The sequence below is a fragment of the Acinonyx jubatus genome, chromosome B3, assembly GCF_027475565.1.
Source record: "Acinonyx jubatus isolate Ajub_Pintada_27869175 chromosome B3, VMU_Ajub_asm_v1.0, whole genome shotgun sequence".
NCBI classification, from domain to species: domain Eukaryota; kingdom Metazoa; phylum Chordata; class Mammalia; order Carnivora; family Felidae; genus Acinonyx; species Acinonyx jubatus.
The window spans coordinates 71,438,715-71,458,651 of NC_069386.1; the positions used below are offsets into that span (position 1 = coordinate 71,438,715).

Below are 19,937 nucleotides of genomic sequence, written 5' to 3' on the forward strand. Positions count from 1 at the left end.
CAGCAATCCAGTGACAAGTCATAAGGGGGCGGTGTCTCCATTCAGACTTAACCTTCAAGATCAGCTCCAAACTCAGAGAAACCTCCAGTTAGAGATCAGATTGGCTGAAACACAGAACAGATATTTTAACATCACGGTGGTATTTATAGCGTTACACGAAGCCCAGAGGAGTTTCTTGAAGCAAAAACCCTTTTAGGAAATAATTCTTTGCTGAACGACTTGTGATAAGGATGCTCCTCAAAGGTTCATTAATATTCTTGTGGATGCAGCTGACATGTGAGTCTTGGGGGTTTCTGAGTCTCACACAGAGAATTCTAAAGAGGTGGAAATTCTGTGAAGGCAAAAGGTGATGTTTTAGTCAGGTCTATGAAAAGAGAAGCAGAAGGAGAAAAGCTAGACAGGGAGGGAGGAAAGAAAAAAAGCACAGTGGTAAAGCTGGGAGTTAGGGAAGAGTGCCCATCACAGCTCCAACAAAAATGACCTAAAAATGATTTTGAATACCTTCTTTTGTCTTTCTAAACAGGGGTGAATGGCCAGCAGGTGAATCAGAGTCCTCAGTCTGTGTCTGTTCGGGAAGGAGAGGATATCTCCATGAACTGCAATTCCTCAAGTACAATCAACACCTTACTATGGTTCAAGCAGGATCCTGGGGAAGGCCTTGTCCTACTGATAGCCTCATATAAGGCTGGTGAAGTGACCAGAAGTGGAAAACTGACTGCTCAGTTGGGCACAACGAGAATGGACAGCTTCTTGAACATCTCAGCCTCTGAGACTAAACATGCAGGCACCTACTTCTGCAGTGTGCAGCACTGTGCTCCCCGAGCACCTGCAACCTGCACATAAACTTGCAGCTGGAACCCTAGTCACTATGCTGCCTCGAGCTGCTGCTCCTCTTGGCATGAAATATGATCATACACACAACCTATGTGCCCTGCTCTCCCATTACTGCAAACTCTCATGGGGCATTGGTGGTTCAGTGGTAGAATTCTCACCTGCCATTACTGCAAACTCTCATGTATTCAAGGCTTTATCTTCTAAAGATTGTGCTCTTTGCTTAATGAACACAACTCCTTTTTAATATGTAGAGAGATTTATTTACTTATTTTGTCAGTACGTAAGGAGAAATGATCAGTACAAAATCACAGTAGAAGATTTAACACATCTCTCTTTAAAAATGGATAGATATCAGTGGAGGAGAATTGAGAGTTCAGGAGTAAACCCAGACATCCATGGGCAAATGATTTTTAACAAGGGTGCTAAGACCATCCAATGGGGAAATGGTGCTGGGACTACTGGATAGCCACGTGCAAAAGAATATACACCTATTCAAATATTAACTCAAATTGGGGCACTGGGTGGCTCAGTCAGTTGAGCATCCAGACTCTTGATTTTGGTTCAGGTCATGGTCTCATGGTTTCATGGGTTCGATGCTTGCATCTGGCTCTGTGCTGATGGCGAAGATTTTCTCTGTCTCCCTCTCTCTCTGCCTCTCCCTCACTCATGTTCTCTCTGGTTCTTTCAAAATAAATAAATGAAAACTGAAAAAAAATTTCAAGTGGATCAAAGATCTAAATGTAAGAGCCAAAACTATAAGCTCTCAGAAGAAAATACAGGCAAAATTTTGGTGATCCTGGACTATGCAACCATTTCTTAGACATGATATCAAAAGCACAGCAACCAAAGAAAAAAATAAACTGCACTTTATCCATATTAAGAACTTTTGTCAGAGACCACAAAGTTTTCCACCAATGAAAATGAAAAGACAAGCCACAGAATGGAAAACTATATTTGCAAGTCATATATCTGATAAGGACACAGTATTGAGAATATATAAAAAATAACTTACAACTCAACAATAAAAAGGCAAATACCAATTTTAAAATGGGCAAGGGATTTGCACATAATGGAATATTACTCAGCCATAAAACAAGAATGATATCTTGCCATTTGCAACAACACGGATGGATCTAGAGGGTATAATGCTAAATAAAATAAGTCAGTCAGAGAAAAGCAAATACCGTATGATTTCTCTCATATGTAGAATTTAAGAAATAAAACAAATGAACAAAGAAAAAAGAGACAAACCAAAACACAGACTCTTAACTGTAGAGAACAAACTGATAGTTACCACTGGGAAGGTGGATGGGGATGGGTGAAATAGTTGAAGGGGATTAAGAGTACACTCATCATGATGAGCACTGAGTAATGTATAGAATTGTTGAATCACTCTATTGTACACCTGAAATTAATATAACATTGTATGTTAATAATACTGGAATTAATTTTTTCTTATTTTTCTAAATTGTTATTTATTTTTGAGAGAGAGAGACAGAATGTGAGCAGGGGAGGGGCAGAGAGAAAGAGGAAGACACAGAATCTGAAGTAGGCTCCAGGTTCTGTGCTGCCAGCACAGAGTCCGATGTGGGGCTTGAACACACGAACTGTGAGATTATGACCTGAGCTGAACTCAGACACTTAACTGACTGAGCCACCCAGGCACCCCTGGAATTAAATTTTAAAAAAGCATAAAATAATTTAAAATAAATAAAAAATAAATGAACCAATTAAGACAGTTAAGAAAGGGAAATTAAAAAGAAATTTCATTTATGAAAATAACTGAAAAATATGGACAAATATAAACTAATCATGAATATGTAACATAAAATACTATGAGTAAAGTTTATCTTAGAAATGTGTGGAAGGCTTAACATTAGGAAAATCTATTCATATAATTCCAACATTAGCAGGTTAAAGGAGAAAAATGACGAGTATCTCAATGGGTAGTACTTTGATTTTTTATTATTATTTTTTATTTCAGAGAAAGAACGTGCATGTGAGTAGTGGGGGAAGGGCAGAGGAAGAGAGAGAGAATCTTAAGCAGGCTCCACGCTCTGCATGGAGTCCTATGCAGGGCTTGATCCCATGACCCTGGGATCATGACCTGAGCCGAAATCAAGAGTTGCTGCCTCCACCGACTAAGCTACCCAGGTGCCCCAATAGTATTTTTAAATTAATGTTTTATAATGGACATCTCCAAACAAGCACAAAAGAAAGAATAATATCATAAATATGTACTCATCACCTGAATTCGACAATGATAAATTATCACTCTATGACCAATCTTTTTCATCCATACTCCTTTTTTCTGACCCTTACCCAGCTGAATTATTTTAAAGCAAATTCTAAACATTAGTCATTCCATCCATAAATAATTCAAAATACATCCCTTGGGATAGGCCCGTATTTTTAACATAATCAGAATTACATGATCACATCTAAAATATGTAGCAGTATTATTTGTTTATTAAAGAATACCTTGATAATACTGATTCTTTGAGATTTGTGCAAATATACATTATAGTCTAATATTTAGTTATTTTTTATTATCTGCATGTGCTTGAGAAGAAATATCCTCTCATTTTTTTGTGCAGAGTTCTATATATGTCTATTAAATCAACTCTGTGTGGGTCTTTTGTATAATAAATAACATTTTGTCTCCTTGTCCTGTCAGTAATTGATAGAGATATATTGAAATATCACTATAAGTGAATTTTTCAATTTCTACCATTCCATCAATTTTTGCTTTATGTATTTAATATTAAATACATGGAAGTTAAGAATCATTCCATCATACTGGAATTAAGTAAACTTTTATTATTGATTAAAGACCTTCTTTATCCCTAAAAATATTTCTTGCCTTAAAGTATTTTTTTCCATTATTAACATAGATTCATAAGGTTTTTTTTTTAGTTAGGATTTCCCTGCACATATTTTTCCATCTTTTACTTTCAAACTTCATTGACTCCTATGTTTAAGATGGTCTCTTTGAAAAAGATGTGACTAGATTCTGGCTTTGTATCAATCTTACAATCTCTACTTTTTAATGGGTTAGTTCTATTTACATTTTTTATAATTTTTCAGAATTAAGACTTGATTCCACCATCTTAACGTATTCTTCTTTTTTTTTTAATATTTTTTAAAGTTTTTTTATTTTTGAGAGAGAGAGACACATAATCTGAAGCAGGCTCCAGGCTCTGAGCTGTCAACACAGAGCCCGATGCGGGGATTGAACTCATGACCTGTGGGATCATGACCTGAGCTGAAGTTGGACTGCTTAACCAACTGAGCCACCCAGGATCCCCTTAAAGTATTCTTTATATTTGTTTTCTCCTTTTCCCCCTTTTGCATGTGGGGAAGTGATTCAATTTGTGTCTTCTTTTTTGTTATTTTTTTTCTTTTGTTTTTTTCTTATCCCATTTCCCCCTCTATTGGTTTGGAAGTTACATGCTCCTTCTAAAAATAATCCTTTAGTATTTATCTTTGAAGATTTACCATGCATACCTAAAATCTAAAGTTAATCTATGGCTTAACCACCTTTCTGAAAAATTTTCAAACCTTAAAATACTATAACTTAAATTGAACTTTACTGGCTTCCATGCTATCATCAGCTGTTTTAGATCATGACTTTAAAAGGAAAAAACATCGCTGGGGCAAGCTGGGTGGCTTAGTAGGTTGAACATCCGACTTTGGCTCAGGTTATGATCTCACAGTTTGTGAATTCGAGCCCAGCATCAGGCTTCTCTGCTGTCAGCACAGCGCTCGCTTTGGATTCTCCCTCACACTTTCCCTCTCTCTCAAAAATAAACATCTTTTTTTAAAAAGGAAAAGAAATTATTAATTATTAATATTGGCTTTTACTGCTGATATTTATTTAGATTATCCCTGTGTTACCAATTCCTTTGCTCACTATCCCTTCTTGCATCTCAGACCTTTCTTCTGAGATTATTTTACTCCTTCCTGAGGTACATCCCTTAGAATTGAAGTTTTGTTGGGGATACACTTCTGTAGCTTTAGTTTCAACTTCACCCTTAAAGATAGTTTACTTACAATTCTAGGTTCATAGCTATCTTCTATCAGCACTTTGAAGGTATTTTCCAGTATATCATGCTTCCATTGCTGATTTTAAGGGGTCTGCCTAGGTGTTTTTGCCATTCCCTTGTCAATAGCCTCTTTTATTTTCTGACTGCTTTTAAAACCTTCTCTTTGACTTGGCAGTATTTCTAAAACTTGGTTGTTTATACAAATAACCTGTGCAGGCATCCATTTGGAAGTAAAGGATTATGAACAGGTAAGTACAGTTCATTCCCTCTCTCTTTTTTGTGACCCCTGAATCAGTGTTGATTACAAACATACTCCTGGTGGGGCACCTGGATGGCTGAGTTGGTTGAGCGTCTGACTTTGGCTCAGGTCATGATCTGAGGGTTTGTGGGTTCAAGCCCGACATCGGGCTCTGTGCTGACAGCTCAGAGCCAGGAGTCCACTTAAGACTCTGTGTTTCCCTCTCTCTGCCTCTCTCCCACTCATGATCTATCTCTCTCTCTCAAAAATAAACATTAAAAAAATATCATTTAAAAAACAAACAAACAAACATACTACTGGTAAACATCCCAGTGCAATTTACTAGAATATAAATGAGAGTCTTTTAGGGGCTGCTATGAACTTACTCTGGTGTGTTATGTTAGAATTGGGGAGTTTTTTTTTGTAATGAAGCCTGAAATTAAAGAATTTAGGATTCAGCTGGCTAAAGAATGGAAATTAGTCGTGCAGCCCATCTAGCTAAGTATCCAGAGAGATGTAAGAATTAAAAGAATCCCAAACTAAATGGTAATGTTGTGCTAAGATTCTTGCCCTTACAGTCACATTACAAAAAAAAAAAAAAAAAGACTAGAAGAACCCTAAGTCTAATAAAATTATCAACTAAAAATTCACAATAAACATGATAGTGAGCAGAGAAACTAGGAACTATGTATTCAGCACTCAGTAAATGATTAAATAATTAAACATCTATACTACAGAACACTCCAGTCATTAAAGAAAAAATGAAGTAGAACCTCACATAATGGTGTGGAAATACATTTAACATAGACTGTTCAAGCGACAAACAAATGAGTTACAGAATAACCATAAAATAAAATAAAATTTTATTTCCTTTAAATTTCATTTTCCCTTGATTTGAAAATCTAGCCATTTTGTCTTTTTTCGCTCTCATTCAACCCCTTATGGATTGGGTCATGACAGGTCACCTTGCCTGATAAGGATCGTAAATATCTCATCTTCCCCAGAACTCAAGGAAATAGACTCCATATTTCCTGTTCCTAAAGCATAAAGTTCTGCTTGAATGAATCATGGAGACTCTTCTAGGAGAAACAAATGAATAAAGAAGATAATGAAACTTTTGATGTGAAGGGATAAAGAGGATTTGTAAGGGAAGCCAGGAGATGCTGGAGAGTCAGGAGGAGGGGGACATGCGATGTCAAGGCCCCTGATGCAAGAAAGGAATTAAAAATGGGCAAGAGGCAAGAAGGAGCAGCTGCTAAGACACAGTTTAAGTGCTCAAGAGCCAAGCTAGTTCATGGCCTTCCCCACCCACTAGCCTGCTCTCCAGGTAAGTGTCCAGAAGGCTGACGGCCCCTAAATCCTGTTCCAGGTAAATTTTCACACTTCATGCAAGTGGCCACTTCTCTCTCTAGGCAGCAAGAACCCTTTCAGCCCCCAACCACACTTGAATACATTACCTTACAGCACCTTTAGAACAACTCAAGGCCAAATGGTGTCTTGGACACTTAGCAGGATGGTTGGGAGGTTCTCTAGCAACCATGCACCTGGGTGAGAAGGTGGGGTGGATGCCAGAATTGAGTACATTAGATTATCATGCACTGGGACAGTTGGGGGAGGGGCCACTTCTTTCTAAATGTTAAGCTGACGTTCTATCTAGCCATCCCCCCACCATTGCTTAAAGTCTATAATGCTTTAGAAAATTGTACAAAATGAGAAAAGAAAGCAACTTTATTTTGAACAAATCTATGATAGGATACAAAAAAAGAAAGTTTTGGATGGCAACATGTTGGGGGTATAGGGTAGAATTGCAAAGGATTTATATTTTCTGCCTGGTGCTTCCCTGTGGTTCCCAAATGTTCTGCAATGTCCATTTATTTCTTTACTAAATCAGAAAAAATGTATTTTCAAAGAATAAGTAGAAATCATTTTTTAACTTCTAAAGGGGAGAGACTCACATCACGATTTATGTAGGAATACTTATCCCAAAATATATGGATGAATATACCTTAGTAATATACAGTACAAAATGTGTTCCCCAGTGTTGTGTTGTCACCATCTGGAAATGAATTTAGTGCAGGAATTTAAAGAAAATAGAAGTCTATGGGGCACCTGGGTGGCTCATCAATTAAGAGTCCCACTCTTGATCTCAGCTCAGGTCTTGATTTCAGAGTCATTAGTTCAAGCCCCACATTGGACTCTGTACTGAGCATGAAGCCTACTTAAAAAATAAAATAAAATAAAATTAAATTAAAATAAAATAAATAAATAAAATAAAATAAAATAAAACAAAAAACAAAACATGAAAATAGAAGTCTATAGAACAAGCGAATAGCATAAACAATGAATTGCTGGGTAGAAAACAATATTTTCAGGAGGGAAGGGTCTCAGTGGATTTAGAAATGAGGTTATAGTGGTGATGTCTTGGTATTTGTTTTGACCAAATTGTGATGAAACAGGAAAGAACACTTCAACAACTGCCTTTCATCCAAATATACCCTGTGAATTATCAGAGACCCTGCTGTTTATTAGAAATACTGCTTTCTAAGTATGTGTTCCAGGATAATGAGATCAACAGTGAACCTTCAAAGAGCTTTTGGAAGGACCTTTGCCTCTTTCCCCGCCTTTTCCTCCAAGTCTCCAGAGTGCTGTAGTCCTTTACCTCACAGGCTAGGTTCCTACTTGAATGTTAGTTCAGCCTTTTCCTACTTCCCATCCCTCTCTGCCCTCACTGAGCCAAAGAACCCTGGACTATTAGAACTGTGGGTAGCTTTGGATAGGCTATCCTTCAGCCATGAGACAATTTTGGAAGAATCTATTATCATCGGTAAAACAAGTGGATACAAGTTTTCAGCTATTCTGCACCAGCTCACAAGATGGCAGTGCTCTCTTTTGAATGACTCCTGACTGCCTGAGTGGGAAGGATTTGAATTTGAATTAGGGCCAAATGACATTTATTTTTCTGGTTGGCTGAAGAGCCAAATTGCTATTTCCCTTTCAGATTATGTGTGTGTTTGGGGGTGGGGGGGGCGCGGGGGCGGGTCCTGGGGGAAAGGGTGTTGTTTCAAAAAAGAACAAGAAAAGCTCAGGGCAGTGAATCACATTTTGCTCAGGAAAACCAACTCAAGAGTGGAAGGATGGAGAAGTGGCCACTAGCTTCACTAGCAATCTTTTGGCTGCAGCTGAGCTGTGAGTAGCATTATCACAAACGGCAGGGACAACCTGGAAAACCTGAGGACTGATTCTCAGAAAAGTGGCATTCATCTTGACTTATCTGCTGTTCCAGTGGAGACTAATTATGATCTCTGAGAAGACTTGATCTGACATCACTCTTTCTCTGACTGATTTATTTAATTCTTTTTTTTTTTTCTGAACAGGGGTGAGCAGTGAAGACAAGGTGATACAGAGCCCCCCATCTCTGGTTGTCCAGGAGGAAGACAGTGCAACTCTCAACTGCAGTTACCAAGTGACCAACTTTCAAAGCCTACTTTGGTTTCAGCAGCAAGAGAACGCTCCTACCTTTCTGTTTAGACAAATTTCAAATGGGATTCAGAAGTCAGGAAGGTTAAAAGGGACATTAGATAAGAAAGCACTTCTCAGCACCCTGCACATCACAGCCACCCAGCTCGGAGACTCAGCTACCTACTTGTGTGCAGTGGAGGCACAGTGTGGTCTAGTCAGCTGCAGCCCGTCCCCAAATAGTACAGCTGAGGCTCCTGCGACTGTTAGATGGGGACCTTGCTAAATCAGGCACAACCCCAAAAGTAAACTGTAAGGAAAAGCAACCATCAGTTAAGACCCTCATGCCCATGTTGACAATTACTTGTGGCTTACTGAGTCCGATCCCTGCATTCACTACCTTGTCTGTGCTTTTTATGGACATCTGCATAACAAATATTTTTACAGGGTCACTCATACAATACCAACTCTATAACAACACCATCATGCCCTGGGGGAGAAAGAAAGCCCTTTTGCCAGGATTGCACCAGCAACTTGTATGTGCACCACAAATCAAGGACTGTACCTAACAGCATGATGGATAGAAAGTCTGGTTGATTTGAGTCAGCTATTTCCACCTAGAATAGGCACATTTATAGGTAGAGTTCTGCCTGCCACTTTTCTTGCTGGACTATTAGCAAAGAACAAAGGGTGGGAACCAGAAAACATCATTACTTGATTCAAACAAAAGCTTTTCTTCGTCACTTGCAGTGTTCTTACTTACTCCCTTCATCTTTGGGTGGTTGCTTAAGCTAGGTGCTTCATGAGGGTAGCTTTCTCGAGAGCTTGCACATTAATTTGAAAACTTAGTGCCAGAAGCAGTCTCCCAAAAGAAGAAGGCTAGCTAAACTAAGTTAATGCCAAGCTAACATACACTTAGCTTAGCTCTATTACGGTATATTTTTTCAGTGAAATAAATGAACTCATATATATTGTGTTTACAGAGTTAGCAATGGAGACTACTGTTTTTTGAGAGTAAACATGATAGGCCTTGTGCTTGGCAAATATTACCTCATTAAAATTTCAAAACAACTGTGATGGATCATTGTTCTTCTCAGTTAACAGGTTAGGAAATGCAAATTTGGGAAGATTAAAGTTGCCTTCTGAAAAATAACTGCTAGAATTTGAAATCAAGTCCATCTGACTCTGAAGGCCATGCTTTTTCCATTACATGCCCCATGTTAAATATCCCAGGAGAAAAATAATTACCAACAGTGTGACCACAGTTATATACCAAAAAAGTACATGAAACACTGGAATAAGATGTGCTTGCCATGTGAATAAAATAACATGTTCACAATAACACCACAATGTTTATCACTGTATCGGTATTTTTTGAGTATGGGGCTTAACACTGTTTATTTTCTACTTTATAATAGTCTTTATTTTTCAAACAACCCCACAGGAACTCAATACCGAGGATTATTTCACAAATAGAAAAAAATATACAATACCCTCTATTTTAAAATGCCAAAACCCAAGTAAGGCGAAACTGCATTCTGTGGTTATTATCTGACACTCATGTTTAGCTGGATTACAATGATTAACTATACATGACCAAGCGACACAGTATTACAACAAGATTTTTGATTGCTAGCCCTTCAAATCACTGTGGACTAATGCTCCCTTAAGTGGGGAAGGTGTAAAAGTTACAAAAAGACCTACCTCTCCTGATAATTGATTTTAATGACTATTCCTGTACGTGGAGTGTTTTAATGCCCTATTATCATAGGCGAGTGAAGACAGTAAAGGCAGCTTGAACTCATGAGTTTGTTAGGAAATGCATTGCAGTTGAGTGCAGTTTAGATTCCACTGTCCAGGAAATGAGACAGTGTGGGAAAAGGGCCAGTAGTTATTCAAGGAAAAGGAAAAGAAATAGGATAAAAACGACTGCAATGTACCTGCTGGTTTTCAGCCTGCACATGCCTCTGCCCGTTTTCTCTTCTTCCCCCTTTTCTATCTACACCAAGAGCCAGAAACCAAGATGTGGAGATGGGAGGAGAATCCAGCTTTTCTTTATTTAAGATTATAAGATAGAAGTGGGAAATCCTGGGTAAGTCTCCCCAGTGTTTCTAAGGGAAATACTGTAAAGTAAAAACAATAGGAAGAAGATATATTTGTTTTGTTTTGTTTCATTTGAAGACCCAGGAAGAAAAGAGTCAAAGGAAGACGAGTAAGTAATCGCTCTACAGGTGGCCATCGTTCACACATGAGGTATGTTCCCCGAAAGTGGTGTGTGAACTGGATTTTTTATCTTATCATCCCCCCTTTAGTCATCAAGATCTATAAAAGGCAAAAATTGAAAAATAAAAAAAAATTCACAACATCAACTCTAATTATTCACTGCAAAAACCATCCTACCCTTAGCTGTTTACAGTGTGCACATGCCCTCAAGTTCTCCCATACAAGACACCTCTTAGAGGCTTAGTCTCCAGTGCATTTAAGACAGTCAGATGGATAGAAGTGCCTACCTATGGCTTGATATAAAGGATCACAAAATTTCAGCAGTTATTAGATCCATATAGCATGTAAACGAAGTCTATTAAATTATTTTATCGGATTTTCAATCTGTTTAAAATATTTCATAATGTTAGACATTTCTTTCATGCGTAGTAGGGAGGGGTCTTATGAGACTTCCCACACATGGCTGAATGCAATGATATACACTGGGACACAGGCTTTTACCCGGTCAAGGTCATTCTCATTCTTGGCTATAACTCACACGGGTAAAAGGTAAACGACCATGAGTTGTGACCCATGCATCCCACTGCATTTTCCCTAAGGAGAAAATCTGCCAAGAGAGCAATGAGCACAAGAAACATGAAATTTGAGGTGCTGCCTCCAAAATTTTAAAACTATTTTTAATATTTAGCCATGTTAGAGTATGTTTAGAAAAAAACACCTCTAAAATATAAAGATTATAAAGTGAAATAGGAAATGTCTATAGGGTAATACTAAGTTAAAGAAACAGACCATCACCCTGTTCCTCAAGTATTCTCACTCTGATTCCCACTAAATCCACTTGTTTTCTTTAAGCTTCTCTCTCAATAAGTATGTTTCTTATTCAACAAGGTTCTTAAGGATCTTCTCACCACCTTCTTCTTTTTGTCCTTGCCTGACACAGCTGGACCCAGAAGATCCCATATCTCTTTGCAATATCACTGAGAGTCCTCAGGAGATATACTCAAAAAATAAATAAAAGTGCATATTTTTATAATCTTCCAAGGCCCTGAGCTTGGGCCCAAACCCATGCATCTGGCACAAGCATTTCTTTATGGATAGATATTATCTTGTCTATTTAGGACAACTGCTGTGATAAATAACTATATCTATATTATATAGATCTATATTACATATAGATTTTTAAAAATTAGATTACAGGATCAAAGGATATTTTCATATTTATTTTTAACAGACTTTTGGATTACTTTCAAATAAAGGTATAGCATGTCACACAATTGGTGTGGATTTTCCCTTTATTCTCACTAGTTTTAGACAATATGGAGTCTTTCAAATTTACAAATATGATAGGCCAAAAATTAACTCATTGTTGCTCCAATTTGCATTTCTCTGATTTCCAGCAAGATCAAAAGTTTATGGCAGATTGGGTTTTCTCTTGTGTAAATTGTGTTTTGTATCTGTATCCATTCTTCTTTTAGGTTATTTACTTCTCATCAATAAAATATATGCTAGGGCTGTACAAATTTTCCAACACTTCCTCAGTCCACTTGTTTTTTGACTTTTTTAATAGTATATGGCATGGTATATTTTGTTTTTGAATATACTTCAAATTTCATATAGTCAAATACACTGTTTCTTTATAGCTTCTGATTTCCACCTGTTAGAGGAAGTCATCAAGCAATACGACCACTGGTTGGACCTCAAGCTGGACCCCAGCAATTGGAGGCTTCTCACCCCCTTCCCTATCTTTGAAATGTATATTCTACCCACCATTCCCACACTAGCAGTCACTTCAAGGATGCAGCCTTAAGAGAGCATTGTGTTGGGTGGCTGAACCTGGGTGGCTCAGTTGGTTAAGTGTCTGACTTAGGCTCACGTCATGATCTCACCATTCGTGAGTTCAAGCCTACCATCAGGCTCTCTGCTGATAGCTCAAAGCCTGGGGCCTGCTTCAGATTCTGTGTCTCCCTCTGTCTCTGTCCCTCCCCCCCTCAAAAATAAAATAAACATTAAAAAAGAGAGACAGAGCATTGTGTTGTTGAGACCATCTGGGCTGAATATGTGACTGAACCCAGTTGGCCTCTATATGACCTTAAGATTCAGACAGGCAGGGGCAGACATCTACTCGTCCTGAGGCCACCCAAGACAAACCTCACATGTAAGTCTCCTTGCTTACTAAACTTGCTACCTACTAATCTGGAGGGTTCTGTCTTTCCTCACTCCCTGTGTATCAGGGTCAATTTCAGATTTCACTTAGGAAGCTCCCAAGGTTTTGAAATAACATTACCTTACTTACATCATCTCCCATAATCCACATGTATACAAATACTCTTAGATTTTTAGCCAATAGTCTGATTTAAGCTTTCTGAAGACATCAAATTTTTTCTTACCAATAAGCATTCACTAAATGATGGTTGAATGAATGAATGACCCACGTGTCATATTTATAGCTAATAACCACCTTTATAGCCAACAGTTAGAATTTATATGGAGACAATTTTCAGCTAGAGGTTTTTCAAAACAAAACAGACTGCTTTGAAGTGTAAAATATTCCTCATTACAGAAAATATTCAAAGAAAAGTGGAATGTCCATTTCCCAGTGATTGTAAAGAATTACAAAATTATATGATTTTGTGCAAAATTAAGAATTTAAGATTTGAATGGAGAAAATGCCATAAAAGAACCTAACTAAAATGCTTCTAAACTTTGCCACCAATAAAAAAAAAATCACTTCCAGATTCATGGAAACTGAATGAAAATTAGAAGTTTTTAGTATTACTAAAGGGGATAATTTTTATTGGGTAGTACTGTGAGATAATACGAAATGTCAGTTTGAGCCAATTATTAATCCAAGAGACTACACACAGCCCAGAACCGGGTTCCTCCCAGACAAAGAGAAATCATGAGATTATATGTCTTTACCATAAACAAAATTAAAAAATAACTTGAAATTGTTTTTCAGAATGAGATGTTCATCTAAATTTAAATTGTTAAATAACTTGAAATTGTTTTTCAGAATGAGATGTTCGTCTAAATTTAAATTGTTAAATAACATCAAAGATTTACTTTTATAAGCACATTTCTAAATGTATGGAAATACTGGATTACTGTAATAATTGATCCAATGAACATATAAATTTTCTTTTCTCTGAGCAATTCAACCACCAATGAATAGCCCATATTGGAGAAAAGGAAAAATCTAAATGCTTTTTCAAGTGTGTTTCAATTTTATGATCACTTTCCAGCCTGAGTTTTGTTTGCAGGAAGGGGAAGACTAATTGCTTTTTTCAATTCATTAACCGCATAAAGAACAAAATTTTAAATCAAATACTACAGACCAAACAAATAAAACATAGCTACATTCTGTTTCACATTAACTCTTAGAAAAATATGGTTGGGTGTACGTAAAACAGAATGGTTCTTCAGGCAGCAATATGTTAAGTTTTTAGGGGACTTGTAGTTCTTTTTTTCTATTAATTGATGCAGGTTTTGAGACTCAAGTAAACACTTTAAAAAGTAGACATAGAGGCATCTGAGTGGTTCAGTTGGTTAAGTGACCAATTTCAGCTCAGGTCATGATCTCGTGGTTCACGAGATCGTGCCTTGTGTCAGGCTCTGTGCTGACAGTTCAGAGCCTAGAGCCTGCTTCAGATTCTGTGTCACCCTGTCTGTCTGCCCCTTCCCTGCTCGCACTCTGTCTGTCTCTCAAAAAAATAAATAAACATTTAAAAAAAATAGACACCAACTCTATAGTAAAACTAAAATGGTTGCTCTGCCTTTTGGTGATTTCATCTTATCTCCACATCATTCAGAAAAGAAAGACATTCTTTAAAATTAGAGACTGATAACAGTGAGAAAGAGAAATCTATGTTATCAAATAAAAGGCTTTCTATAACATTATTTGGTGATAGATGAAGTGAGAGATGTAGAAATTTTCAAAGTCTGCACCTTTTATTTCCATCAAATATCTACAATCCAATCTGAAAAAACAGTCATTAGAGCTAGAATTATGTCACTCACCACTGTTCCTGTCAGGGGAAGATTTTCTTGGTGCAGAATGTTGGGCAATGCTATGACAGACTCATTTAGGATCTTGAGTGGTGGAAGAGACCAAGAACAATTCAAAGGAAAGAGAGGAGAAATAGGAATGGGCCATGGACAGAGAAGATTTGTCCAAAAGGGCACACTTAAGATTTGTTATTAAATAGGCTTCCAGCATCTCAAAAGTTGAAACCACTGTGGACAAGAGAGTAAACACAAAGACGCAAGAAGTCAGTTAGTATAACTGCTTTGCAGACAGATTTCTTTAAGTGGATACCTGTGGCTTTCATGGTTTTTTTCTGTCCAGTAAAGCCTCCAAATTTTTGTGAATTGTGCAAGTTATTCACTGCACAACATTTGGGAGTATCATTCACATCTTAGTCTAAGACTCAGAAAGACAGTGCTGAGACAGGAAGAAGGACAGATTTCAGAGAGCATAATCTGAACCTGTAGATCCAGCTCTGCCTGGAGCTGCAAAAGTCAAAACACTGTCTTTGGGGAACAAGCCAGCATGAGTCAAGATTTTGTCATTTACAACCAATAGATCCATAATTAATACCCAGAGATGGGGAGAGACTCTTGATTGATTCTGCATTATTTTATGGGCTGAATTTGTGGTGCCTAGAAGCATTGTCTAGTCAAAATAGTTGGAATTATATAGAGGCGGATAATCATCAGTTTACCTTCATTATAGTGAACATCAGTCATGTTAGTCTGAGATATGTTTACAAATTTCTGAGTGGAAAAAATAGAAAAAAATACTAAAAACATTCACAGATAAGCACTCATTATTTTCACTTTTTCTCTTTCACTTTTTTGTACTTCGTTACATCGTATTGTAGGAAAAATTTTATGTTCTTTTATTAACAGTTCCATTTCTGTCTTTTAAAGCCTTGCGTTCATAGTTTAAACTGATTGATGATCTACTGTTCTACATCATAAGTATACCATACTCAACTTTATAATTGTCATGTTTTGATATATTTTGATTCTTTATTTCTTATTTTAAATAATTTTAATTTTTTTTTATTTTGAGAGAGGGAAGGAGCATGAGCACAAGCTGGGGAGGAGCAGAGAGGTGGGGAGAGACAATTTCAAGCAGGCTCCTTGCTGTCAGCACAGAGCCCGACTTGAGGCTCGATCTCACGAACTGTGAGATCATGACCTGAGCAGAAATTGAGTTGGATGCTCAACCCACTGAGCCATCCAGGTGCCCCTAAATAATTTTAAATAGCATTATGGTAACCATCTTAAATCTAAATGTTTTTTAAATATTTTTTTAAGCAATCTCTACACCCAACGTGGGGCTTGAACTCACAACCCCGAGATCAATAGTAGCATACTCCATGGACTAAAATTAAATCTAATTTTTTTTTTACAGATATTTCTTTTTTTTTAATTTTATTTTTTTTTAATTTACATTCAAATTAGTTAGCATATAGTGCAACAATGATTTCAGGAGTAGATTCCTTAATGCCTCTTACCCATTTAGCCCATCCCCCTCCCACACCCCCTCCTATAACCCTCTGTTCTCCATATTTATGAGTCTCTTATGTTTTTTGTTTTTGGTTTTTTTTTAATTTTTTTTTCAACGTTTATTTATTTTTGGGACAGAGAGAGACAGAGCATGAACGGGGGAGGGGCAGAGAGAGAGGGAGACACAGAATCGGAAACAGGCTCCAGGCTCTGAGCCATCAGCGCAGAGCCTGACGCGGGGCTCGAACTCACGGACCGCGAGATCGTGACCTGAGCTGAAGTCGGACGCTTAACCGACTGCGCCACCCAGGCGCCCCTCTTATGTTTTAAAAATATGGAATGCTTCACAAATTTGCGCATCCTCCTTGTGCGGGGGCCATGCTAATCTTCTCTGTATTGTTCCAATTTTAGTATATGTGCTGCCAAAGCGAGCACCCTTAAATCTAAATTTTAATTTAAAATGTTCATCATTTCATTAGGACAGCACCCTAGAACTAGAATTAGTGGCTCAATGGGTAAAACCAGTTTACACATTTTCTGTTTCTTGTCTTTCTTAAAAACAAAACTCCTTTAAAATGTTTTCTAAATTAATGATCTCTACACCCTACCCCCTTTATACTTGAATCCACTCTAGTCAGATTTTCATTCCTACCTTTCCACTGAAATTACTCTCGCTAAGGTCCCAAATGAGTCTCCCATCAACAAACCCAATGATCCATTACCATTCCTTATCTCATTGAATCTTGAAGAATGTGACACCACAGCTACTTTCTCCCTGAATCCCACCTTTGTCCATGTCCTCCTGGTTTGCCTTCCGCCTCACAAACCACTCCTGCCCTGTCTCCTTCCCTAGACCTGCCCCCTCCCACTGACCTCTACATGTTGTGTTGTCGCAGGGTTCAGTTCTCAAACATATTCTCTATCTACATTCGTTCTCTTTAAATAATCTTAAAGGAGGTCAGGACATGCCACCCCAAAATGTGCCACTTTGGCATATTGATTATTTTGAGCAGAAGGCACTTGGAAAATAGCAGGTGCAAAAAGCGCTTTTGGCATGCCACCCCTCTCCCACCACCTCTTTTTCTTCCTGAGAGAAGGAGGTGAAAAACGATACCCTCCCTCACCCAGAAAAGAAGCATTCATAACACCAAAGATGGAGGTTGTGCTGAAGGAAATCTGTGCAAACAGACCTTGTTAAAGTCACTCCCCTCTTCCCCTTCGATCTACCCATATGTTTTATTACTTGTCCACAGTTGTCTCTCTTTGTTCAACTTAGCATATAAATACTTAGGCCTGGCTACTTCTTGGGGTTCCCATTTTTCTATAAAGGCTTCCCTGTACATGTAAAAATTATTAAATAAAATCTACATGTTTTCCCCCTGCTCATCCATTTTCTTTCAAGTTAATTTTCAGGCCTAGCTGGAGGAAAAGGTAAAGCTCTGCCTCCCCTACAATCTCATCTAGAAATATGATTTTAATTACCACTGACTTACCCATTGATGACTCACAAATTTACATCTCCAACCCAGCCTTCTCTGTTGAAAGCCAGGCTTATATATACTGTAATTGGTATAATATCTACACTGGATGTCTAATTGGCATCTTATATTTAACATATCCAAAACATAATGTCTGATTCCCTTCCATAGGCTATTCCCTTGCTCTTTTCTATCTCAAAAAGAAAAGTAGAGAGAAGAAAAGAGAAGAGAAGAGAAGAGAAGAGAAGAGAAGAGAAGAGAAGAGAAGACAGAAAAGAAAAGAGAAAAGAAAAGAAAAGAAAAGAAAAGAAAAGAAAAGAAAAGAAAAGAAAAGAAAAGAAAAGAAAAGAAGTTATATTAAAGCCAAACACCTTGGAGTCTTTAATTCTCTTTTTCTTCATACCCCACACTGTCAAACAAACTGGCCACATAAGATTTATTTCCTGTCAGAAGAAGTCTGACTTCGTTTTTCAATTCAAATAATGATGTTACATGCTGGGTTTCAGTGACAGTAATGGGGTTCATGTCAGGCCACCCCAAATTATGCCACTGTGGCATATTGGTTATTTTGAATTACAGTCACTTAAGACACAGCCAGGGCAAGAAGGTCACTCTGACCCTCCTCTGGCCTCCTGAAAGCAGGAAATAAATTCCCCATGTGAAGCCCACCATTCCTGCTCCTGGAGGGTAAAAGGGATCCTTATTACTAGGGGTAGGGAATTTAAGGCTGAGAAGGCTGTATAAACAAAGTTGCTACTTCTTTACTAATTTACTACTTCAAACCCAAGCCCCTTTGTCTTGTCAATTCCTGACAAATGTATTGTTTCTTTGTCTAAAAGAAAAGCTGCCTGCTTTGGTCCTTCTTTGAGACTCATATATCTTTGAACTCCTTACAAATAAATAAATGTTTTTCTTCTGTTAATTTGTCTTATGTCACTTTAATTATTAGACCAGCCAAAAAACCTAGAAGGGAAGAAAGGAAATGTTTCCCTTTCTCCTGCAACAACCAATTCATTTCTAAACACTAATTCTAAGATGATAGATAGATAGATAGATAGATAGATAGATAGATAGATAGATAGAAACAAGGAATCTTGTCTAGAGGTTGTTGTCTAATTGAAGTATAGCCCTGTCTTGTTATAGTTCTTGCTTAGCTGTTAAGAATTCTCCCTCTGAAGAAGCCATTGAATTATCTCCTTGTATGGTACCTTGGAGATTTGGCACTCTGAAGTAATACACCATACTAAGATTCAGGATGGTTGAGATGTATACTACTTTTTTTCTTTTCTTTTTTTTTTTTTTAAGGGAAGGGTAGAGTGGAAAGGGAAATGGGAAAGAAGCAGCAGCATGACATCTGGATCTCAGGCATTTCTAGAGCAGATAAGTTTTAAGAAAATCATATATAGTTGGATTCCTCTAGAATTATCTATGCCTGCAGAACCCATGGAAACTCTTCATACAACTCCAAGAGCACATAAACCCCAGTTTGAAGACCACTGGTTCTAAAATGGGACACTATCACAATCTAATAGAAGCAGTTAGAAGAGATACAAGTTATTACAGCATACTGAGGAGTCATTCCCCCCACCACCCACACACACTGATATGAGATGCTGTCAGTCATGTGCTAAATACCCATACACAGTTGGGCCGATTTATTAACTTGCCATTCCATTTAACTCACCTGTCTGCCTAGTCTGTTTGCACTTAAGAATTTTCCTTCCTTTTGGGGCACCTGGGTAACTCAGTCATTTAACTGTCAGGCTCTTGATTTCAGCTCAGGTCATGATCTCACTGTTTATGGATCAAGCCCTGCATCAGGCTCTGAGCTGACAGTGCTGAGTCTGCTTGGGATTCTCTCTCTCCCTCTTTCTCTGCCCCTCCCCTGCTCTTTCTCTCTCAAAATAAACTTTTAAAAAAAGAACTTTCCTTCCTTTCTCTTTCTTTTTACTTTTATGCAATAATGTGCTCAATTCTTCTACATGTTTTTTTATGTTTTTTTGGGGGGGGTTGCATGTGAATGCTATGAATACTGTACTTAAACTGTTGTTTATATTATAACCTGTCTTTTTCTCTTTTAGATATTCTGGTATATAATCATTTCTTCTGCAAACGTGCACATGATGTTTTACTTCTTTCCAATTCTTA

General features: G+C 37.7%; 1 non-coding gene and 2 gene segments (V, D, J or C); 2 read left to right on the top strand and 1 right to left on the bottom strand.

The window, feature by feature from the left end:
• LOC128316166 (T cell receptor alpha variable 35-like) lies at nt 1-843 on the top strand. The segment is given in 2 exon segments: nt 1-276; nt 524-843. Coding segments are annotated over 2 exon segments (366 nt in total).
• Nucleotides 844-8,179: 7,336 nt separating this feature from the next.
• Nucleotides 8,180-9,097, top strand: LOC113601235 (T cell receptor alpha variable 36/delta variable 7-like). The segment is given in 2 exon segments: nt 8,180-8,304; nt 8,493-9,097. Coding segments are annotated over 2 exon segments (420 nt in total).
• A 7,542-nt stretch (nt 9,098-16,639) lies between these two features.
• Nucleotides 16,640-16,746, bottom strand: LOC113601721 (U6 spliceosomal RNA). Its single transcript, XR_003422995.1, has one exon. It is a non-coding gene; the product is annotated as a U6 spliceosomal RNA (small nuclear RNA).
• Nucleotides 16,747-19,937: the final 3,191 nt, after the last annotated feature.